At 32.9% G+C, this 26,573-nt stretch overlaps 1 protein-coding gene across 4 annotated transcripts in view; it reads left to right on the top strand.

Moving 5' to 3' along the window:
• LOC119641081 (leucine-rich repeat-containing G-protein coupled receptor 4) overlaps positions 1–26,573 on the top strand; it is a 74,721-nt gene that overhangs the window by 10,116 nt on the left and 38,032 nt on the right. For all 4 annotated transcript variants that reach the window (XM_038039516.1, XM_038039515.1, XM_038039512.1 and 1 more), the window contains exon 2: positions 16,054–17,227. In XM_038039516.1, the coding sequence (XP_037895444.1) occupies positions 16,206–17,227 (1,022 nt within the window). In that variant the 5' untranslated portion in view covers positions 16,054–16,205. The remainder of the gene's footprint in view (positions 1–16,053; positions 17,228–26,573) is intronic.

The following is a 26,573-nucleotide window of genomic DNA, read 5'->3' as shown; positions in this document are numbered from 1 at the left end:
TCTTCCATTTTTCTTCTTATAACATATACATCTACATCGACATTGTATGCATGGCGTAGCGGGCATGCACAAATAGTAAACAAATAAATAAAAATAAACGATTAACAAAGTTATATCCGGCGGGGGCCGAACCTTGAATGCCCGCCGCTATGCTCTTCGCATTCTACTCTCAAAGTTATTTTATTTGATACCCATATCGCTAGTAACATTAAGAAAAAACACATGGCGGTGTCTACCGTATTAATTTTAAAATTAACATAGAACATGTTTTAAAACAAAACTCAGTTACGAGAGAAGGATAGATTAGAGGGATTCATCCAATGGAGACAATAGGTAGGATAGTGTATACAGTTGTGCAGGTAAGATTCGAATTGGTATAACGATGTGGAATGCCTGCGAGACAAAATTGAAGCCATATATTTCGCCCGAACTAGCTAGCTTATCAACGACAAGTGCGTACGCTCGTTTCCATCCTTTGACCTTTCGACCACAAGGATGGATTACACATTATAACGTCCGCGTACATTTGAAGTGTAGCGATCCCGTCGGTTTGCTTCCACCACTGCTCTATCCCAATAAAGTAGGTAAAATAATTTCAACTTGTTAGTAAACTAAGCAAAATATGTAAAATAACTAAAAATGAATTTTTATACTCAAGTTTTTACCACGTCCTCAACCGAAATTATCAGGACGATGACGAAAATGGCAACGATTATGATGAACATCCAGTCTGTATCGAAGGTAATTATCAGAAAATTCAAAAGACGAAAAGATTTCGATTGCAATCAACGCTACAAAACGTAATATAAGCTCAAGTGAGGAGAGCAGTACGCAGGATGACTCGGATCGTATATTTCTGTCAAGTTTGTTGCTTTATTTGCGTAAGCTTTGCAATCAAAAAGAAACAAAAAGTAGGACAAAAATTACAAAACGTTTTCTTTTGTGTTTGTTTTAATTTATATTTACGGTTATATATAAAAGACTTACAAATTAGAAAAATTCAAAACTATTTTGCAAAAGTTGGTATTATATATCTATTACTTGAATGCACGTAAAAAAAAAAGAAAGGTTTCCCATATGATGACCCAAAGCATTCGCTAGCCGTTATTAATGATCAATTTACCTGACAAAATCATTAGAATGAATAGTTACAAATTAGGAAATACGAAATATGATATTAAGAATTGTTATACGCTGACTTAACAGCACTCATATATTATTTCCGTGATCCTAGAATATGTCTTTTCAAGTTGTCCTGAACATTATGAACGATTATCGTTGATAGGACATGTTAGTAAGTACTTATAAAGCTTTTTATTTCTTAATTAAAAGCAATTATTTCATTCACCTAAGTTGTCTTTTTTATACTCTCATTTTATTTTAAAGTGAGTGAAAAGAGAAATTATTTGAGTAGTATGCAAACGCGAATAATTTATCTGACGGACAAAAGTATGTGCAAGTACATAATAAAATAACCGGTGCAGCGTAACTTTTTCTAGATGCTGAACAACTGAGCGAGTGATGTTAAAAATTTTGTTAACAGATATGTTTGATAAAACTCTTAACAGTGTCGAAATTCGCCGAAGCTTATCAGAAAGGCATAAATTAAAAAAAGGTTCATTCCATGAATACACATTTCACGGGAGGAATATTTCTGTTATGGGGCAGCTGATGAACTATCACTAATCCAAGATATAGTGTAAACGGATTACGAATTCAAAGCAAGAATAAACGCCCACTGAACCCAGCTAGAACACTTAAAGAACTTCGGGAAAATTGTGAAGTATACGAAACGTTACTATCTTGTATCGTAACATACAAGGAGAAAACTATCAAAGCGTGAGGAAGAAAATGAACAGAGTATAACTTTGCTACAATTGTGGGAATGGTGTGGGAATTGCGGCTCAACAGAACACAAAAAGAAGAGTCCAAATCAGCAATTAAAGGTTTTAAATGTAATGGATATGGACATATTTTTAAAAATTGCGAAAAACAACATTAAAATAAAGAAGAAATAAACGTTGTTGTGGAAGAAAACCGAACAAAAAAAGTTTTAATAAACGATGTACAAATCTGTGTTTCAATAAACACTGGTTCTGGTGTTTGTATTATAAAATAAAGTGCCTGCAAGAAGACCTTTAAAGATCACGTACAAACTTATGTCAAAAAGCTTTATGCTTTGCAAAGCGCACACAAATACGATTGGTAAATTAAAAGTCGAAATAAACACACACAGCGTGGAAATACAACGTGAATTTTTGGTATTAAGGTGTGATGCAATTACAGGACATGATCTTAATAAAAAATTTTTGTTACTACATGTGCAAAAGAAAGAACATTTAATTATGAAGCGGAAAATTTACCAATTCATAACAGTGCAAATGGACGTAATGTGTCGTCAAGGCATAAAGAGTCTATTAAAAAAATTATTTCTGGTTATTTGCCGAGAGAAAACAACGTTCAGTCAGCATGAAGATTATACCTGATGTTACCTAATGTCATTCACCAGCGCGAAATAATTAAAAATAATCTAGAAGCATGGTTGCTAGCTGGAGCCTCTCAAATTGTCAAATTGGAAGTAAGCACAATTGCTTACGCATTTCGTTAAGATTCGTTTCACGGGCTTTAGCACGGGCTCTTTACAATTGCGTTTATAAGAGAAAACAGCGGTAAATTGAAAATAAAATACATCCTAAGCAAAATTGTTTAGTTAGAAAGAAGCTGAACCAAAATAAATATTTTATATAATAAATATGGTTTTTCTGATTTTTGCATAAGAACACAAAAATTTAATCAGTTAACAATAAATAACACTAGGAAAATGTATTAAATGATAATGCCTAGTTATAAACACTGCACATTTTCATTTTGTTATTAAAAATTTTGTTAAATTTTCAGATGCTTTTCAGTACAGTGAAGTCAGTTGTTTTTCCACTAAATTTTGATACGCTTGCGTAAGCTCTGCTTAGTTTACTCAAACTTCCTACATTTCTTTCTTTATAATTTTTTGTGAATTCTTCAAATGTTGCAAATGTTTTTTGTTATTTCTTCCTGCGGCTTGTATTTATTGCTTTTATTATTATCATGCTGTTAATAACGTTAGTAGGTCAAATTTTTCAGTATTTTCAATTTTCGACGTGGTGTAACAAAAAAAAAATGTATGTGTGCAATAATCACTCATTTCTGGAAAAGTTATGCTCTACGATGGATGGCACTTTCGAGGCTTATTTTTGTGATTGAATTAGAGCGAATCTGTAAACTGACAACGTGTTATTTTTAAAAACCTACGCAAAAACCGCTACACTCCGCGCCTTTTATATATACGCCTATATACTTGTTTTGCTTCTAAATAATTATAATCTCTGTTTTTTTAACATTATTAAGCATGGTTAAACATTCTTAAGCAATCTTAAACAGTCTTAAACACTTCTAAACCCTTCAAAATAATATCGGAATTCAACACCAAAACCTTGTGATTAGTGGAAAAATTTCGGTTACGTTCACTTATCGGTCCGCGTGTCCATTTAATGTTTGGATGCAAAATGAATGAATCGAATCGAAGTTTGACATAAAACTTTTTGGTTTATGTTTATCTAGAAAACTTATTAAAAAAAAAATGTATTTGAATTGGTTGGCAAAAAAGCAATTAAGAAATTCTCACCATCGTTCATTTTTTTTTTTTCGTATTTTACATATGTATATCGCTTATATACGACAGAGGGGGAAAGGAAGAGGCATAAAGAAAGCAAACCGAAATTTCTTTCTTGCCAAATCAATGTACAAAGACTAGAAGGTGTTCACGAGAAAATATACCGTAAAACACAGACAAGGAAAAGTGTTTGCGTTTTTAAGCCCGCAACGATTTGAAAAATCGCTCCAGCGGTACCTTAACTTTACTCCACACACGATGTGGGGCTCATTTAAACTTTGACCTTAAAATTTTCGTTACCGTCCGCAATAAACCCTGCAAAACAAATGGTGTTGGCATAATCTTATTTTACTAGTTTTGGGTAACTATTGCTCGAAACAGGGAACCCATTTTCTTGGAAGATTTCTGTTCCCAAGCCATGATTTTCTTCTTCTTCTTGATTGTCTTCTTTTCTCCAGAAACGGAAAACGATCAATCGAAGTCATGTCATGGAACGACTTTTTTTTTTAGATATTTGATGAATAATATGACAGTACGCGGGGAGTTGTATGCCCCATAAATCTAAATTATTGCAACGAATAAGCGCGCGCAGGCGCCGCTGAAGCTCTAGACAACGGATTGACCTTTTGGAACGTGTTCCATGAATACAACACTATGATAACCAACGATGACGACGTCTTGATTATGCTTTGAACTTGCTTTGACGGCTCGTTTCTTCCGTTTCGATTTGTCTTCATTGCAATGTTCTCTTGATTGGTCAGCTGTATTTGGGTCGCAAGTATCAAGAAATCTTTTTTATTTAATTACACAATCACATTTCGAATATCTATAACAAATTATTAAACTTGGTCTCCTCGGACAACACAATGATACATATTTGCCCTGTCGAGCCATTTGCTTCACCGGAAGATAACTACCATCCTATTCCTTTAATATGTCCGACTGATTTGGTAGTCAACGGCTTCAGTAGGGAACTGTCAAGTATTAGGAAATATTTGTTCAAGAAAACCAATTATCACGATCTGAAAAATGTTTTAGGTTCAATGTCTTGTCCCGAATATATATGGTAACCTTTTGTCTGTCATTTCTGTATCGACTCCGGTTCAATCATTTAACAGTCCGTCGGATGAATACACTTCTTTACCTTGGTTGTATGACAATCTTAGGAAACTGAGAAATAAAAAAAAACAAACTTTCTAGAAAGTACAAACGCTCTCATCTCTTTAAGAGATAAGCTGAAGAATTTAATGATCCGTATATTTGCAAACGTCTACACACTGCGCTTGTTCGTCCGGCTTCGAAATATTCTGTCGTGATTTGGGCACCAATGTCACGTTCAATAAATAAATAAATGCTCACTAAAGAAGCGAAGCTAACATAAAAATAAGAATTAAATGTAGAAAGTCTATACTAATTGCATGCTAAATTTAATACGTTTCATAATCACCGTAGGCGAATTTCAAACGCATCTTTACTTATTTCTACGAAAAGGGATGTTTTTAATAATTCTTTTAAAAAATATTTGTGCAAATTAATAATAAATAAACGTTTTTTTTGTATACTAAGATCTTTCCTTAAAAGATTTAGCGTAATTTTGATTCGAATCAAATCGTTTTAAATGTATAGGAAGGTGTTCGTTGAAATTTTGCAATTAAGTCAGCATGAGTAACTCCTCTCTGCTACATTTATTACCTTACCACTACAATAATAGCTTGAGGAATTATTTCCCAGCGTAACGGCGTCGCAGATTACACTCAAGTATTCGCATAGAGATGTTAGATGGTTTTCTTTCAACCATTGCACTCGTAGTACCTTTTTACCGGTTACACCACTAATTACAGTTGGCTGTATTTAGCTTTTAAATGTGTGTTTACGGCGTTGAAATAATGCTTGAAAGTTTGCCTCTTACTGCTGTGGTACTGTTGCATATACTATGGTTACATCTAGCGGTAAATATAGTTTTACTTGTTTTACTAGGTTAAGTAAATGAAACTACGTGGAAGTGCATGCTTTAAAAGCCATTTAAGCAAAGACAATTTAAATTAGAACAAAATAACCAAAACTGCGATAAAATGCATTTGTTTTTCTTATATCTCTTATATATATATTCTCTATAGTGAATATACATAAAGATCGCTTTCGTTTTATTCACTACATAGTAAGCTTTTATGAAACGCCTAAGTGGTCACATGTTGCAAACGATTTTTGGCGTCACTATGAAACAAACTTTTGCGTCTTTTAGCCTCTGTGGATATAAGGCATCATAAGGTTTGACAATTTGTTACAAACAAAAAAAAGAAGATAAAGGGAAAAACATATTAAAGAGTAAACTCGACGCTGAAATCGACGCTAATAAAATAGGTCAGCGAGATTAGCGTTGGTTGTATTAAAGGCCGGCTTTCTTGTTCTTTTTTTCGACAGAATATAAGACCGTAATAAATAAATGAACTCATACGAAGATGAATGATTAAAAGATATAAAAATATATAAAAAGAATTGGCTAAAGATATTTATAAACAAAGTTACCGTAGGAACTGAAAGTGTGAAGAAAGCAAAAATATGAATTAATAACGATAAAGAAAATTGAAAATTACGCAAAGGCTATTAATACAAAGAGGAAATGGATTGCAAAACATGGTAGCGCACAAAAACTGTGTTTTGAACGATGCTTAGGTATACAATTATGCCCTAAATATTAAAAGCTTAAAGCCTCATAATAAATATTGTATAGTTTTCCTCGAAAAATATATAACAAAAAAAGAAGAGACTTAAAGTAATTTGGAAAGTTTTTTTTGAATTAGCATTTCTTTTCTTATTAGAAATATTAAAATAATAACTTTGAAACTTGAAGAGAAAGCAAGCAGAGAAAATTAAATGTAATGAGAAAAGTATATTACAAAGTTTGTTTTACTTCAAGCCTGAAATTGTTCTATAACTTTATAAATGAACTTGAACATTAGCAAAGCAAGCGAGTAAATAAGTAAGTCACAAACCTTTCTTTGCTAAAGTTTAACCAAGTTAATTTATTATATTGTTATGAAATTCGCTTTTCTAAGAAGGGACTCGTACCATTAGATCGTGGATACACTTCACTTTTTCACTACAAGACTCTTTTATTTACAATCAATTTGTTTTAGGATAGAACTATTTACATTTTACTTTGGCAGTACTCTCGACTCCTCAACTCTAATATTCTCATTCGACTCAAATTTTCTCGTCTGGCTGACTCTGCCGTTTGCAAATTATCAATTTGTATACATTTTTAGAAGCATATTACTATTACCTAAGTTCAATGCTTCATTTTTAATCCGTTATTTCGCTTTTCCGCTAATCTTTTCCTCGGCCGACAGCTACATGACGCGCCGCGAATGTGCAATTTGCTTTTACCTTTCTAGGGAATTGATTTCTTTGGGAAAATCAATTAGTTGGAATGAGGTGTATTTGGGATTTCCGTAACAGTATGAAAAGTATAAGATTTACTTCTAGGAGTCAATTGAATTCAGCTGCTGATTCATTTTAGTTGGGTTTCATGTTTCATCTATCGCAATTTTTTTTCGAAATAATCTACGATCTTCGATTTTTCTAACATTCAAATATATAACATATTATATATATATGTATAGTCATAACACACTAAAAATCAGATCTTTAACAACAATTTTAAAGTTTTGCGATGGCGAGCCTTTCAATTTTAGTTCTTGATTCAAATCAGACATAAACCAAAAATGTTTAAATATAAAATTGAACGATGAAAGAGAACTAAGAAATTTTGACATTCCTTATGGAGTACGAAACTTCAGAAGACTTTCGAAAACATGGATCGTAGACTTCAAGTTGCAGCAGGCAATTCTACATGCAAGCATATTAAATAATTAGTAAAGCAAAAGTAATTAAATATTAACGTTAATTACAGTACTGCCCAATATTTCTCAGAGATAAAAATTTGTTGTATTTCTATCTGCGAATCTCTATGCTACCATTGCATTTTCAACCTCTCCGATTAGCTCATAAGAACCCTATTGTTCTTCTTTTCGTATCTCTCCCAAACGAAATGAAAAATTTTGTTGACTTGTTACTAATTGTGCGACAAACTCTTTTTAATTTGTGTCTCCAAGGCGTTCGTCCTCAAACAAAAATCTCGCAAGCCAACTTAAACACTGTGAGGACGTTTCCGTCCCTTTCCTAACGGCTGGGGGAGCTCAGCGTCCCAGGGTAGTGGAAACGCACAAGAAATTTATATTTCTGCAGGGACCTCTATTTTTAGTATTTCAATCTCAATTTTATTCCGACTACCTTAGTCGGCGACTGAATTCCAACTCTCTAACCTATCCTTAACCTACACTAACTTGACCTATTCTATTCTTATCCTATTTTAATGTACTTCTATTCTATCTTAATCTATTTTTATTCTATCTTAATCTATTCTTATACTACGCCTATACTACTCTTGTCCTATCTTACTCTCTAGCACTCGTCTCTCCCCAGCCAGAGACGGAGAACCAGTGAGCCCAAAACGAGGTACGACCTTGGGTCCTCACAGTACTTTCGTAACCTGGCTGCATTTTTTTTTCAGCTTAAAACAACATAATAGTTTGACGTAAATAACCGTGGATGTTGACATCCGACTCTTTGCACTTTGATACACACTGAACTATAGTTTGTAGGGAACCAAAATTTATATCGCACAACTGTCTATGTATATTGACGCCAAAGCAAATGGTATCCCTTCAATAAAGTTGAGCTTTCCTTAATGAAAACGTGGTTACATAAAAAAGTTGTAAGTACTGGGTGACTTACAAAACCTACTTCCTGGATTCGTTCCTGTTACAAGCAACACTACTATGCAACACTTTTTTAAAGCATTTGACTTTCTTCACCAGTTTTTTTCATGAAAGAAGGAGTCTCTGTTCGTCTGAAGAATCTAAAATATTGCACTAGACCGGGTCCAGATAGAATTCCATTGTACGCCGCTAATATTCTTTGTAAGCTTTGCAGTCCTTCATTTATGTAAAACGAATTTTATAGTACCGCTTCATAAAAATGCTAGCGTCAATAATTATTGGTGCATTGCTAAACTTAGGGATAATACCAAAATTGTTTGAGTGTCTTGTTAGTACACGTTTGATTCGTCCTGTGGGCTAAGCAGTTTTCGCATCGGGCTTTGCTGCGGCAAATCTATCGTTGCAAATCTCTTGTCATATTTTTAAAACTTTTTCCAAATGTAATCAGTGATTATAATGACATTATACGTACACACTTGACTTTCCTGATTGTTTAGGCAAATTGTCTTTGTCTTACTTACCTAATCGTACACAAAGAGCAGTGTGTGAATTATTACTATTCACGATTAATATCTGTTTCTTCTAGTGTGACCAAAGTCAGTCATTTAGGCCCATTATTTCTTGTGTTTATTTATTAAAGAGATTCCTGATATTTTTCAGCATAGTAACATTTTAATGTTTGCAGATAAGATAAAAGTACTGGTGTAGATGTAAGGCCAATCTAATGACACTCAAGCGTTCCAAGTGCAAACCTTTATCATTGCCTAGATCATCTTACATTAAAATCACTGCAAACGTTGTATCGTTGTACGTTGATCTGGCAATTGTAATTAAAGCAAAGTAGTCTTTGGGCTGAATAAAAAGATGGTCGTAAGACTTTGATGATTCCTACATAACGAAGCACTTATATATGGGGCCTATAAGACCTACCTAGAATTTGGACTCAACACTTCTCCTGTCAGATAGATGCTATGCAAGCAATCACTTGTTAAGAATGCATTTTGGGCTTAAGCTGATAAAGAGAGATATTAGTTCCCCATTTTTATTCAGTCAAATATATTTAAATGCATTTCGAGCTCTTTCGCTGTTCCGTGTAGCTTGTAAAAATTTGAAGTAAAAGAAAAATTCTATGCGCACATCTCATTTTCCGACTTTTTTTTTGTTTTAAGAAAAAAATTTTTAAGCATAAAATGGTGTCCACTTGCGTGTCTATACATATCTACACATGTACAGTCAAACGGGCAATTGCATATTTTAGCTATAGATTTAATTTTGTCGAGGGCTTCTGTATCTTTGGCACATTGCTCTATCAGTTTAATTGTTTAATGGTATATAAACTTTTCTATTTTTTTTTTTCTTAACTTCATAATATTTTAGCACAGAACTGATCGAATTTCGGTCACATCGAATTTATTCACCTCTTTAAATGGGGAATACATATGAAACAACTTAATCTCGTGCATAACATATATTTCAGAAAATTATTTTACATATAATATCTTTTTACAAAGTCACCATAAAACTTTCTCTATTCTCGTCTAGCAAAGAAGTCAGACCATTTTGTCCCATTTCCGTTCGCTTTTTTGCAACTTAATGTACTTTTAAGCAAACCATTTTGAACTAATAACAGATTAAGCTTTTGAAACTAACTTTCCTTTGCATTAACCGATTATTTCAATTTAAATTTTTTTAATTCTTTCAAAGGATTTAGTGGGATTTCAATGAATCGGTTTAGTTAACATTTAGTTTAGTTTTCTCTATATTCTTCGCTAAAAGACATTTCTGACTTTAATTGGATTTTTCTGCACGTTACTTTAATATCCAATAAACATATATAAATATACTCAAGGTAAATGGGCTGGATTCTTATTCTGCTAAAGGTATTACTCTGACAACTGATGCTAGAATGTTAACAAATTGCTAAAAGAAAGTAAACGATTTTTTGAAATATTATCGTACAAACTTTTCAAGAAATAGGAAGCGGAGAAACCTAAGAATTCTCGCATTTTCTTCACATATTTGCATTATGACACGAATGCCCAAGTCCTACTTTGCTTGTTGCCAGGGTCTTACACGTTTCAATATTGTACATGAAATGAAAGGCTTGTCTCCTTTTTCCCAGGTTAATATCAAAAAGACTAACAAATTCATTAAATATGTGCCGGTATCGACCGGTAAAATATAAGGTGGATCTACCACAAATCCTTCCGGACATTGTATACATCCTCACGAACTTGGTAGGCACTTGTATTATAAACGATACTGGCTACAAAATAAATTGATCGTATCATAAAAATAGAAAGAATCGATTTAGTTACCACGGAATTGTGATATAAAGCTAAACTATTATCTAAAAAATTCATCGCAAAAAATTTGTGCAAACATCTTGCTTCACTTTAAATGAGGGAAGTGTAAATCAGTTTTCGACGAATAACATATAAGAATAAAAAGTGCAAACCAAAGAATGCGATTAAAACAAAATAAAGCTCTCTCGTTCCTTTTTAATCTTTTTATTGTTGTTGCCCAATGTTGTCCAATGATTGATATGAGGTAATCAACTGATTGATACCAAGTAATTACAAATCAAGGTGAACCGATTTATCTTCAATTTTTATGAGTATTTTAATTTAAGCCATTATTATCCCTGGTTTTCTTTTCAGCGTAATCAAACATAAAAATCAAAATTTATCAAAGCATATTTGTGAAAAATTAATCTTTTTTCCAACCCATAACACCACCAACAAGATTCTCAAATAAATTTTTTTAAATAAATGACAACCAATAAATTTTTGCCGAATTTTCTTCTACATTAACTCAGTCTGAATGAATTATTCGTAAAGATGAATAAGAACAACAAGAAAGCATAAAATTTGTAAACAAACAAAACTTTTATGCGGAATCGTAAACAAATCCTTGTTTTTGTTTGGTTTATTAAAAACAAACACATCTTAAAAAGTGACGCATGATATTATGACTGGCATTGCTTCGCGTTAAACAAGAGAAGGCTCTCTAAGAGCTTAAGCGGATACACAGATTGTCCCATAAAATCTGCAATAAATTTTAGAGATATATCCCTTATTTCCTGATAGCTTTTGTTTTGCACTGTTACATGTGTGGTCATATATTAAATAATTTTTAAATAATATGTAAATATTATATGCAAACTTGAATATACAGTTTGTTAACCGATACGTTATATTATTCTTCTTGATCATGTTCGCGGTCTTCACACTTAATAAACTTTTAAGTGAACGCCCATGGTTCGAATCACATTCAGTCATTGAATACAAGATGATTAACTTTTTGTAAAACTTTGGTCATATTGTTTACCTGCATAATTCGGTCCTTAATAGGTAAGTTTTTGTAAAAAAAAAATTTTAATGTTGTATTTTATGTTGCGCATACATACAAAAAAAAAGTACAATAATTTATTGCCCATTATCGCAATTAATTGCGCTTCAATCTTTATGGAAGTATAAAATATTTACAAATAGAAACCAAATAATCGACATAAAATTATCTTTGAAATCTTTTGTAGGCCGTTGAATTCAAAAAACTACAATACTTTTTTTTCTTATAAATAAAACCATATTGAACAGAGCAAATTTCGTTTACCATTCACCAAGCATTTTTTACATATTTCGATAAAAAAAATTCTTACACGTTACGTGAAACGAAATTCTGGACTACGTCCAACAATGAAGAATTTTTCAAGCGCCATGGGGAACTTAATAAATTCTCGACATTTAGTCGTACGAAATGTAGTAAATGTGAATTTAATATTAACTGCAATCATTTACTGGTCATTATTGTTAATAATAATTAATTGATTCTTTTAATAGCCTCCACTTTCTTCGAAAATATGGTCTATGTTTTGACGATTTTAATCCGAAAACATTTAATTTTCAAGTGAATAAAATTAATTTGAACAAGAGACATGTAAGAATTAACATCCGAATGAGGGGAGATAAATGCACAAGAAATTTGGAGATATTTACCGTTAATCTTCACTCTGACACAGATGTTTTCAAAATCTTGACTAGTAGATGCAAAAACTATCTGGGATGGTATTGCATTATGAACAGCAATAAGTATACCACGACCTTTTCAATAAAATCTCTCATGCCTAAATACCCGAAAATCAGCATAAAAAGTTCGAACTTAGTACGTCAGACTTAAACCACATTTTAATAGAAGCGAGCACGCGGTGGCGCGCTCCTCGACTCCAATAGAGTCAAAAAATGTCCTCACTAACTTTCTGTTGAGACTACACACGTTTTGATGAATCGGAAACACAGGGTTTAAATAAGATTTCGTATTTATTATATATATGGAGGTGAATGGTTGACCAAAAATCGAGGATCCTGCAAAACCGCGATTTCTAGGCTTTAATTGGTTATCAATTTTATGAAGCTACTGAGTAAGTTCTTTAAACATTATCTTGGCTAGAGAAATAATATAAATGCTTTCAGAGCTTTCTTACCCATCAGTAAATGGTTCAGATGTACACATAAGGGAGTATTTTGTGTCATATGTTGTTCAATGGTTGAGTTTTGGGACGAGTTGAGCACTTTTATTTTAGTTATACGCAGATCAAACTTAAAAGGTTTCCGTTTAAAAGACAAAAAGGTTTTTAACAGACATAGAATGGCTGCTCTTCAAACGATTGACTCGCCTGCTCTTACTAAACTTTCTCACAACCTTTTAATATGGTGAGCGTAAAATAATCGCTTCTCGTCTTTTAACACATGTACAGTTAATTCCAAGAAAACGTGACGACATTTTTTACTAACTACGCTGGCGATAAATTTCAAATATATACTCCTTCAATAAAAGAAGAGATGATCAATTGAAAACTCCAAAAATTGGTTCCTAATCTCAACTTAATCTAAAAAATAAGTGCATTTTATATAAGATTATCCTTCAACCTATTTGGACCTATGGCATACAACTGTGGGCTAATACTAATGTTGAAACATTACGAAAATATCAATTTAAGTCTCTTTGTTTCACTTTGCCCGTGCCTTCTGGCTTATTAGCATCGAAACTATTCATGATATTCTTTTTGTATCGTAAATTATTTTTATGAATTTTCTATGTTCATGTAGTCTCTTCTTATTTACTTAAATATCATGTCTGCGCTGCATTGTTTCCATAAGGAGACACATTTGTTCTGTATTTCTAATTAAAAACAAATTAAATGGGGTATATGGCAAAATGTTGTCTAAATAGAAAGCTAAAAATTCCCTCAAAACCGGATGAATTACTACAGACTTTTATTCTAAATATATGCACTCTGTTCTTCTACTGCATCACACTGCGTATACTTACCTTAATTTTTTCGCAATCTGGGCCGAGATGATGCTTTAATATTTATCTCTTGCTGCGCATATATTTCAACGAATTATTCAAAGGTATATCACACACATGCAATAAGAATTATTATGACTAAGCCATGACCGTTATGTTGATACCTTTACTTGCGTTTACTTATCTTTAACGCATTTATACGTCAGACTTGGTTTCCTCTTTTCTCACCGTCTCGTATGCAAGTAAAACACGTTTATAAAGCTTCCATTATTTTTATATAGCACTGCTAGTCTTCCACGTGCCATAAACTGTACCTTTTTTTCGGTATCTCTATCGGTATTTGTTCTATAGATGTAAATGAAAAGTTTATGCGCACGTTTACTTATCGGGTTTTTTTGTAAGAATTTTGCAGAATTGCACAGATTTCGTTTGCGGATAAAATTAGTATTAGAAAAATGAAATTTTTATATCTTACATTTACATTTGAATTCACTCAACAGATTTATTTTATGGACAGTAGCTGGTAGGTCAAAAAACTGTTTACGATAAAGAGTTTAACGAATTTGTTCAAATGCATGAAACTACCAATATTCCATTCAATCAAAATGAGACAACACTCTTTAGGAGGAGGAGTGGAAAATTTGCTAAGAAAATTCCTTCAAAGGCCGTTATTGAAAGTAAATTTTGTTGATAAATCATAGAAAGTTGCGAAAAATGTATTCCTTGAAACCTTTTAAATAACTGATTAAAATGAAGAATAAAAATATATTGTTTAAAAAAAAAAAATACATAGAAGGATTACGAGAACACGGACGCCAGGAAGAACACATAAATAAACATGTGATCATGTAAATGTGTAAGTGTAAATACACTCAAAGATCAGGGACCATTACCCATATCTAGTAAATACAAATGTAATCTATATTTTTCGAAAAGTTAAAGTGGAGTATTAAATGTGTTTACCTTCTTTAGTTTATTCTTGGATAAATTAAAAATTATTTAGTTTAATCAATTGGTTTTTTTGCTCTTCTCCTTTTCATCCATTTGTATATATATTATTATTACTTACACACTAATAATATCATTTTATTCCGTTATGTATATCTCGAATGAAACACTATTCTAGATTCGGCAGTAGTTGAATTATATAAGCTCGTACAGCGACACTACCGCCAATGAGTGTTCAATCGACTATGCACTCGATATCGAGAACCATAAATCAGACCCTAATCTAAAATATGTTTTGTCCTTAGAAGTCCCAATTGAAAATGTCTCTTTTTAATAATGATTAAAGAATATATTTAAACAATATATGCATACTGGTGCGTATCTTGACTTTTTAAAACTTCTAAACACCATACTACTCCACACCATGAACCAAACTTAACCAAAAACTTCGCAATGTAATTTTCAATGATATCTTTTACTGAATGTAAATTGAAAGTAAAAAATAAAAGGCGTATGAAATTGCCAAACAAGCATTATTGGACAAGTGAACCCTATTTCTTATATTCTTCAATTTTTTTTAATAATTCATCTGCATCCTCCTCCGTTTTGACACGTAACAATAGGGGGGTAAGTTTAGTACAGTCTGGAGTCGGAAAACAGAGCAGCATTACGTAATTTTTACCCATACGTTTGCACGTAAGTGTCGGCTGAGAATTAAATTTACTAAAACTACACCTAGACTATTATCTGCGCGCACCACCAACCTATCGAAAATCTTACTATTTTAGATAAAAAAACCAAAAAAAACTTCAAGAAATTGACGAACATATTGAAAAAAGCTAAATCTTAAATCTTCTGGCATTCGTTTTTAATTCATTCGTTGATTAAAAGAAAATAAACGTTGCTTACACAAACGCAAACTGGTTGCTGTGTGTTTACAGCAGTTTGCTGTTATGATTTAAGTACGTTATTGTTTACACATATTTTTGGTTGGTTGGTGATATACATACATAGTAACAAATACACATAGTCGTGGGAAGCATGCGAACGATATTTACGTTTGGTAGATTGAAGCGTACATAACAGGATACGTTTGGGTTTACGGACAATGATTTTTTGTATCTTCATTCAATAAACTGGTTGCAATTGTTAATTATATCTTCGACAGTTACTTACTTAAATGTGACTTAATCTTGAAAACACATTCTGGCTTTGTATCTTAGAAATTTCCTTCTATGAGGAGAATTCGTTTATGTTTGCCCTTTATGCTTTGCCGTCCAGCCGTTGACCACTATTCATTTTTCAATTTTAACAAAACCTAATGGTAATGGTAATATTTTTTTGTTTTTGACTCGTTTTTTGCAGAGTTGTCAACGTAAAACCGTCCGAACTGCTGTAAAATCAGCCCATAAGATACTCAGCAGCAGCAGAAACTATATTAGAAGTAGAACTAAAACAAGTAAACAGAAGCCATGAATAAGAAACGTGTTGCACATATAACTGTCATCAAATGACAAATGCATGACAGCATCAATCAGTATTTAACAAAACAACAAAGACAACCAGAAAATAAACAAAGCAATTATTTAGCCCAATATTACAAGGAAGACAGCAAAGTCGGTAGTCATAGCAACGGCAACATTAAGACAAACAAATTTATCCCAAGCATTTTCCAAATATTAAAAAGCATGGCTGGATTTAGAAGACGTGCTGGCCGTCATCGCACGCGTTCATGGTTTCTACTCAAGGATTCAGTCATATTTGTTATAATGATGTGTGCGTTGCAGGTATTCTCTGATAATTTAACATTCTACGTAGGCGCAGCACAAGCTCAACTAATAACAAATACCACAACCGGAACATTGGCGACGACAGTTGATCCAACTGAAACAACCAATAAAACCAAAGAGTTGCAAAATTTTACTGTAGATAATAAAAATGATAGACATTTAAGTAAAGCTACGAAGGAGAATAATTTAAAAGGTTTTAATACATATGAGAATTTACAACAGAAACAACAACAGCAACAAACAACTACAAAGATAATTTATGTAAATAAAGCCGCATTAAATGGTGACAAAGAAAATGGCGTTGATAGCAGTAAACATAAATTTAACGTTAACAACAGCAACGATAGCTATGATGGTTTTGTTAACAATACCGTTACTGCTACTGCTGCCAGCGGTCTCTCTAATATAACCCATAAAATTTTAGGTGTAGGGTTATCTGCAAATCATATGGGTATACGTGAAAACGTTGTGCTACCCTCAGAGGATCCCGAACGAGAAGCCCGCATTTTATATGAGAAGTCTTTAAAGGAATTTCATGATAATGTTGACTCAACTGCGACCACACATATTTTAGTGACAGCAAATGATAGCACTTATGAAACAGCCCAACGTACTGTTCATATGGTTTGCGATGTTTGGTCACAAAAGCATTGCCATTGTACAGGTACACTGGGACGTTTTTCGCTGAGTTGCCGCAATATTGGCATATTAGCGGTGCCAATGGATTTGCCCAGTGATACAGTTATCTTGTAAGTGGACAATTAAAAAAAAAATTTGAAAAAAAACAATCAAATAGTACCTAATACTCAAGTATAAATTAAATCGAGTAGCTGGACTAAAATTTTCAGAAAATAAATTTCTTGATTTTTAGGTACTTTGAAAACTGGTTTGTTTCGTTTTATTCTGCTAATAACCGAATAACATTTGTTGGAAAAAGATTAATACAAAAAATAATTGCGTTTATAATTGACACAAATGCAACTAACTATTTAAGGTAATTCTTCCCATCACCCTCGCATAAAGGAATGTACATTGTCAAATTCTTTTTGTAATATCCATTGGGTTCAGGTATTTTTGAACCGCGCAAGATTCTGCGTCCCTTTAGTCGCACACATCCAACACTTAGCATGTCTTCTTTAGTTTATATGTCTGTCTATCTGTCTGTTTGTTTCTCGTTTGTTCATGTAAGCAGTTGCAGCTTGGGATACAATTTTAATCCATGACCAGAGAGAAAGTGGAAAAATGGATGTAACGCACAGCTATAACAATTATTTCAAGAATTAAGCCTAAAATTTATGACGTACACTCACCGGGACCATTTAATAACACCGAAAGATGTGTGAGATACGGCAAATAAGCATGGTAAGCAACACGATATCCATTAGGATATTAAAATAAATCTTAGACAAACATTTCCTGGGGTCATCTATCTTCAATGTGCCTAGAAATAGAGATAAACTTCGCCAATTATAGTACACATAACCTACGGTAAAGATATACTAAGTTCATGCCCAGCTATATAACAGCGGAAAGAGCTTAAACTAGACCAACCTGACACTGTAGACGTTTCAGCATGTCTTATCCTTCTGTCTGTCTGCGCATCTTATGTCCGTCCTTGAATATGACCAAGATATTTTTATCAAATTTGGTACAGCGACACGTTTTGGCCCTTTGCAGAACTGTATCAAGTTGAAGTGGATGAAAACATTTTTACACGAACAAATATGTTATTCTTATCGTTTGCAAATTTGCAAAAGCATATTATAGGGCGTGAAAATTTAATTCTTTTACTTTTTTGTCGTTTTTAGCGTGACAGTGATGGGTACAAAAGATTCATTTACGACCAAATATAATTTTCTTGCTTGTTCAAAGTGAACCTATCCGACCGTACTCGTTCTGTACTTTTCAAATTATGTCATGTGCGTTTCAATAAGCGCTTTGGTTTGGCGTACATTCACCAGACAAAATTGCACTCCCTCGTTTCATTACGTGATTACGGTAGGTAGTGATAAGTCCAATGAGAGTTCATATATAAATTAAAGACAAAACATCTTGAACTTTTCATCGGTTAGTTGAGCATTATTATGTTTCGGATTTTTAAAATAATTTCTGGCCTTTGGGCTATCTGAATGCTGTTCATCACTTTTGCTCGAGTTGCCATTTTATCTCGACGAGCAGTTTCCCCATAGTGCCTTCTGAGCCTTGTTACAATTTTTAAGTAATTAACAAATGTAGCACAGTATGATCTTTTAAAACAATTAACCTTAAATTCGTTCCTTTTATTCGCTGCTGTTCCATGCATTTTCGAAAATTGGACAAAGCTCTAATCGTGAATGCGTCCGTTATGTACGGACTATACTGTTCTATACATAATGGTTTATTTAGGTATGAGCAGTTAATATTTCTTACATTTACTTTGCAACTTGGAGTCGCAGTACAGCCTTGCCATTAATAATATGTACCGATTAGCAACCAAAAGAACGTAACGTCCTTCGTAAGAGATTATTACATTCGCCAAGCCTTTGTAGTTAGCAGCTAGATCTACGCATGAAATTCTATATAGAAGTTAGTACTGTTACTATTGAATCTACCAACAGAGAGTTGATTAATTCGCTTCAAACGATAGCACATATACAAATGAATTAAATAAATAAAATTAAATAGTAAATAAAAAAGATCTGGACAATCAATACTTTTTGTACCCTATACACCGTGTTTCTTTGTCCCTTGATTAGTAGTTAAGCACATTTTGGACATAGCAACAAACTTTCTGACCGAGATGATCGTTTAATAGTGAAATTAAAATCCCTTTAAAAGATTTTGGTTTGTTATAATTTAAAGCACCTTCACCTTGGCGGATATTTCGGAAGTTGTCTTCTTCAGGAACGCCATTACTACAATTTGTTAATATTTTAAACTCTTTATCAACCACGATTTGCACGCTTTATGCTTTACTTACGCTTTAACCCACTTTGAATGTCTTTCTAGCTTTTCCTGTTGTTCAATTTTCCTGTTGTTCCATGTAGCTCATAAATCCTTATTTGAATGGTATTTATTAGCCTCAAAATATTAAAGAGACTCTCATAACTAACATACAAACAACAGTAAAAACAAACCAAAAACGAGCGAACAGTTGCTTTGCACTCGCGCGCTTTATAAATACCTTCTTTACATTGATAAACTGCAGTGGACTGTGAAAGAAGAACAGTGGAGTATAAATAACTTTTGCACTTAATACTAAAGGGTAGGCGTCTACACGTTTCGTCATTCCTTTTGTGACAGTTGATAAGATGCATGAAGGGTCCATAAATAGTGATTGCATAAGGCCTTAGGTTGATAGTATCGCCCAAGTTTGTTCAACTTACAAGTTTAAAATAAGCAAGGAAAAATTATCTTAAACCTTAAAAAATCGTTAACAAAAAGAAAAATTTACACTTATTACTGCATATTCGTCTAAAAGAAAAAAAGTTAAAAATTTGAAAACTTTTTATCAGTAAAATGCAACTTTGAACAAATATCGAACACGTGTTAAGTAATTTATAAAATAGAGTGACATATATTTTGAATCCACTGTTTAAACTGGCACGGACCCACAAAATTCATGTAAAAAGTTATATATAAAGCGACATTATAAATTCAGTTGGAAATATTGTTGCCAGGCAATATCGAAAACATCGAAAAAGCACCTAAATATTTCTGTATTTCTTCTTTAGCACTTATTCGCGGTATATGTCGGGGATATTTATAATCAGGGATATTTATGGTCTGCGATATTTATAGTCGGGGATTTTTATAGTCTGGAATATTTGTGGTCGGGGAAAATGCTATTTACTACGCTATATAATATGTTATTATTGTTATTACGGTATATTGCATTGAATACGTATAATGAAACCAATCGTTAACTTTATTAAGAACGCATGCAATACAGAGGAATTCTTTGTGATGGTACGCATCTAAAATTCTTCTTCAATCTAATATAAATTCTCCTTTACTTCAATTGTTTTTCACAAGTTTCACTAATTTTTTTTATTTGAACACATTTCTCATCACAACTGCTGCAGGAAAAATTTCATTGAGCGTAATAAAATTTTAATATAGTAAAATTATTCAATATTTATTAGCGTTTTTTTGTTCATTTTTTAATGTTTGTTTTTTCCTTATGATTTTTTCTGAATTCGATAGTCATCGCAGTCGTCATTTTTTATGTGGTGTTGTGTTGTACTTGTTTTCGTTGTTATTCTTATGACTTCCAGCATTACAACTATTTATTGTTATTAATTTTTTGTAGCTGTTGTTCTTACTGCTAGATGTTGTTTACACACTCGTTTAATGCATATCGTAAGGAAAACTTTTAAACTATTGATGTTATCGTCTTATATCTTTTGATTGATTGTGCCTTGCGTTGCGTTAAAGCGCTTAACATTTTCTTGAAATGACTTAATTGCATCCCTACCGACGGTACATGTTTATATAATAAGCAAGACTTTTAAGGCAATAGAACTTAGTGTTTACGAAAAACATTTTATTTATATAGCTTAAGGGGCATAAAAATAATTTACGAAATAAATAAATCACATAAATGGAAGTGATGAAAGGACATTGTTTTTTTTTTTTTTTTGTTATTTACGTGAGACCTTATCGCAAATGAATGAGAAGATTATGAGGAGATAAGGTAATTTTTGAAATTTCCCAAAATCATACATCGTTACCACTGTTGGGCAAAACCGACTTTCCCTACCTTTTATACGACGATATACTCTCCAATATAGACCACAAAATAAAATATGGTGAAGATCGGCAATATTCTTTGGGATTAAAACTCCGAGTACAGGATTTGGCAAAACATCTTTGACACGTTTGAACATTTACAACTTCACTTGCCCATAAATTTTTATAAGCAATTGAGGCGCTGTTTCCTTCCTGAAACTCATACCAAATGCGTTAACCGCGGCTTTATGCACTACGCTTCATTTCTTCTGCATTTCGTTACGAACTGATGAGGGGTCATCTTATATCCTATGAGAGATACCCCAAATAACACGACGAGTAATATGACGGAACTTGCCCCTCCAATATTTTACATGTATATATAAATAGAAAAATGGAATTTCACTTCTATGCAACATAATAGCAATAGAAAATAATGTAGAGTTTAACAAATGAAAAAACACATTTAACAACTCGACAATTATTTTTCCAATTTACCTACACACTACAGATTTCATTTAGAGATTTATGTTTCAGTGCCGTAGAATAACTTCTCCTTTAATTTGCCAGAATTCGAAGTTCGCTCATTTACTTAGTCAGTGCACAATTACTTGATATTAAAAAATATTACATTTGTCTATGAAATTTACCCTCTTAAAGGACCCAAAACGGTACACATTTCCCACGTTTACGTCTTTGGACTTACAAAACGTCTAACAATCTTATACAACATCAATCATTTTTGCTAAATTCTTTAATTTTAACTTTAATTCTTCTCGGACTTCACCGCATCAAGTAAATGATTGTGCGTGTATTCCACGAAAAATTATCCACAATGATAGAGTATCACAATAAATAAAGTATGCAAGTGTATGCCGCGTCCGAACGGGCTCCCGCCTTATATTCTCAAAAACTTTGCAATAGACTATCATTGTTATTTTAAGAGCGGTAACACACATCTCATCTTGTTGTAAACTGTGGTTGCGGCGGAAAAAACTTAGTATGCTACCCAAACTATTTGAACGTATTATGTAGTCCCGAACTAGCCATGCTGTCAAGGCAATTATTACTATTAGCAGCAAGTATTTTTAGAAGGTACGACGATGACTACAAACGTCCTGTACTTCGCTTGCTATAAATTTAGTGTTTTCTACAAAGGCATCCAAATGGGTGTTATCTAAATCAATTTCAAGAAGTGCTTCGGTAGAATTACCCATATATTATAATTATGGAAATTGCGTTACTTACGCTTGTCCATATATACTTAATTGATGATGCTCATAACTTGATGGTAGACCATTAAGGGTGTGCTTTGTAACTCTAACGGCATTCCCATCACTTAGGATGTCCCCCAAGATACTATTCGACTTATCTTGCATATTAATAATCCTCCATCAACCATTAAATTTTGCCATATTCTAATGTACGCATATAACTTTGAACTGTGCTCGTCCTTTAACTCGAAACCTCACTCCTCTCTTGTTCAGAGTGATTAGTGCCGTTGGGCTCATTCGTTCTGTAATATTCAAACAAAACAAATGTAGAAAGGTGTGATTTCCAAAGCAAAATTCTGCCTCAACGAAATATTCTATCGATTCACGTACGGGGGAAAATGTGGACTCGTTCCTTGTTCTACGTTTTGTGTTCAACCCTACATTTCGGATCAATTTACATGCTGAACAATCTTTAAATACAACTATAACAGTTCTAGGCTTCCTTAAATGCTGATCGAGAGAATTCATTATACGTAACAACATAGCTATATGCGAGCTTAGTAGGACCTGTGCTGGATTAGTTGCATGACCGCCTTGTCCCTCTGCCACTACTTATATCTCTTCTATATTTTCTCAAGAAACGTAGGGCAGCCTTACGGTTACCTTCATTACAAAGTTGATAAGCAGCGCCATTGACTTGTCGGTTTTTTAAAATTAGATCATTGCCTCAAGTTTTCAATCCACTTATGAGATATGTAATCTAATCTCTTTATCGGGCCCGGTAGGTTTCAATGAAACTATTCTTTTCAATACCAAGTGCATTGTTGACGTCATATTTAAACCAAAATTTATAATTTTTATTATCCCGCTACAATCAGCTGATACACTAAATAATGTTGCCATATTTTTGCCAAGCTTTGGTATATTCCTATTGATTAATCGTTTGCATGGTGTTGATGGTGATGTATAATTCCATGTTTAGATTAGATGAGTGTATTATTTGTTTATATATCGGTCTCATTGTTTTAAGATTTCATCTTTGTGCAATTTTAATTAGGTTAAGTGCTTATATTTTATAGTCTATACACAGGCTGAATGATTTTATCGCTGAGTGGGTTGATCGCGGTTTCACTAAACAATGGCTTTCCCGAGAAGCGGCATCATCTGTATTTTGTTTAATAAGCAAAAGAAGAAGAGAGTTGATGACTATCAATCGTCTAAGTTTACTGCGAAGACGTGGAATTCAAAAGTGGCATTCGAAAATATTTGCGGCCATTGTTTTATGGAATAGAGGAGAGACCAAGCTTATTGACATATCGAGGGTCCAATTGATTAACGTTATTTCTAATCTAATAATTTCTAATTTTATCAAATAATTTTGAGATAACAGAGCTGTTTGACTCGTGCATGTGCATTTGCATTGGAGTGTGCGCTCTGTTCGATTGTAGATTATTGTAGAATTATGTTTGAACGGAGTTCATTTGTTTCCGAAATTGTAACGACAGTGCCAAGAACACAACTGTGAAACCATGGGGAGAAAAAGGATTTAGACGGCAACTTGATTTCGAGTATATTATATATAATATAGACGCAAATGTTAACTTTAGTTGGAATGTGTATATATACACATATATATTTTCTAACTAAATTTGACTTTTGCGTTTAGTGTTGCTTGACAAGTGAACACTGAAAGCTAGGGAAATATTAAATAAGTAAGCTTCGTAAATACGGAAAACCCCGCATTTTGTATAAAGAAAGACACCCCCGTTGCTTGTAAAAGACTCTTAAGTGCACAAACGTCAACTTTTGGAAAAGGCTTTCGGGATGAAAATGTCACTTGTGAAGATTGAAATGACGCTATAGAGACACGTTTACTGGTGTTTTGTGCTACGAGTGGGAGGATCTCGATTTGAACTATATGAGGTTCAAACAAGATCGTAAGACATGGCATACGTCTCGTCGCACAATAAATTTATTGAGGCAAAATTTAAATAACCGTTCAATCTGCAGAATGCCGATGAGGACTGTTCACTAAGATTATGCATTATAACTCCATTTGCCTATGCCGATGAACCACAAACCACAAGTGATCTTACAACCGACATTATTCATACTTATTAGTGGAATAGGAGTAGAAGATGGCTAATAATTGGTTCCCCAATCAAGTTTTTCAAGAGAATCAAAAATTTCTAAAAAAAATCCGGGAGTGGTCATTTAGATGAAATGAATTGTAAATGAATATGGCATGAGTAAAAAAAAAACAGCGTTGATATCTTATACTGAGTTGTTCTTATTTCAAATTACAAACAAAAGTGCATATTGAATAACCACATATGTATTCTTGTTTTCGAGTTCACGAAATCAGCAACAGATGCTTCACTGTGTTGAGTAAATATGTATTATTCTATGTATGCTATTCCAGAAAATGTTTTTACAGATAAGAATATGTGGGTAAAGTCATTTCCCCATTAGCCATACAAATGCTTACGTCTTTGCGCGTAGATTGCCACATCTGGTTGCCCAGGGTATATGGCGAGTCCTTTTACCGATTGTGTACATTTCGGCTTACTTTTTGCAATCGGAATATTCATGCTTTATAAAATTTTTTCCTTGTATATAAAAAACTGTACTAGCTAACACCTAATTAAAAAAGGAGCAGCGAAAATATGCTTTAAGGCTACATTCTCATTGTCTAGATTTGCATTTAGAAGTCGCAAGACATCTATCTAACGATGGATGATTTTCTCAGTCGACTGAGATTATTCTAACTATCTTAAGGAATATTTGCTTTCGTTAATGGTTTAATATATTATGATTAACAATAATAAAATTATACTAATAAAAATTACTCATTATCATGTAATAATTTTGTTAGCGTCAAGGCTATGGAGTGTGTCTCGGCACATCTAGTTAAGAAAAATGCATATAACGGCAATTTAAGTGAGTTGCGCAGTCAAAATGCGACCCGTTTCTTACCATGTACAGTAAAAGTTCCTTATTCGCGCTTCCTTTATTCGCGGTTTCACTATTCGCGGATGAAAAAAATGGGGCCAATTCCCATATTCGCGGTTATAAATTTTATTATTCGCGGTTTTTGAGAATGTAAACAAACAGAATGAAAGGAACCTTATTACTAAATGAACAAAGTATTGTTGCGAAAACCCCATTTCCAGTTCATTTCAGCTAAGTAATTTCCATAAATAACAAATTGCCTAAAGAGGGAAAAACTAAATGCACTTTTGCATTTAATTAAATTAATTTTTTTATATATTTAATTGTTTTTTATTTTGTCACCTAGGAACGTATCCTTTATAATCCCATATAAATTAGTATTCCGTATTCACGGTTTCTGGGTTCGCGGCATTTTTATGGAACGTATCCCCCGCGAATAAGGAACTTTTACTGTATTATCAAAAGCTTAATCGTTATCCTAAACTTCTTTAACCTGACGATTGCCTTTATATTCTTTTATGCGATTGATCCATTCTGAAATTTACTCTACAACCGTCAATATACTATTAAGATATGTCAACCACGTCTACTTCTTAGCTGCTACAGCTTATGATCACTAGCCATAAGTAATTTAAAATGCAAGCCATAAGAAGCTTCAAAAAAAAATTTAAAAAAGGAAAAAAATTTATTTACTTACAATGAAGATCCGTCGATTTCGGCAATATACCCGCATTAATGTTGTCCTTTACAATTCCGTTTACTTTATTAAATCGATTTTCGAATTTGTGAAGCTTTACGTGGCGTTACGTAAAATCGACACGAATCAAATGCCATTGCTTCCTTAATTTGTCGCTTGTTTTAGTAAAAACAACAAAGAGTGTAAAGAAAAAGTACGTAACATTTTTATTATTAAAACAAAAAAAAGAAAGAAATGATATAATTTTAATATTAATTACAAATGTTCGCATTTCAAATCAATGTCTGTTTTACTTTATAATTAAACATTTTTGGGTTCTTTTAGAAATGTTTTCGCAACGCTGCACCACGGACAATAAAATCCTGGAAGGCATCGCAATTTTTAATTCGAGATTAAAAACTTTGTTGAGTTGTATTATATGAATATGTGATACATTTATATAAAAAAGATTATATATTACATTTCAACCAAACCATTTCTGTGAATATATATGGAAAGAGAGTATTCTTTTTTTTTTTGAAA

Source organism: Glossina fuscipes, unplaced genomic scaffold (genome assembly GCF_014805625.2).
Source record: "Glossina fuscipes isolate IAEA_lab_2018 unplaced genomic scaffold, Yale_Gfus_2 142, whole genome shotgun sequence".
NCBI classification, from domain to species: domain Eukaryota; kingdom Metazoa; phylum Arthropoda; class Insecta; order Diptera; family Glossinidae; genus Glossina; species Glossina fuscipes.
The sequence above is the reverse complement of the archived record's forward strand: the minus strand, read 5'-3'. Positions and strand labels throughout refer to the sequence as shown.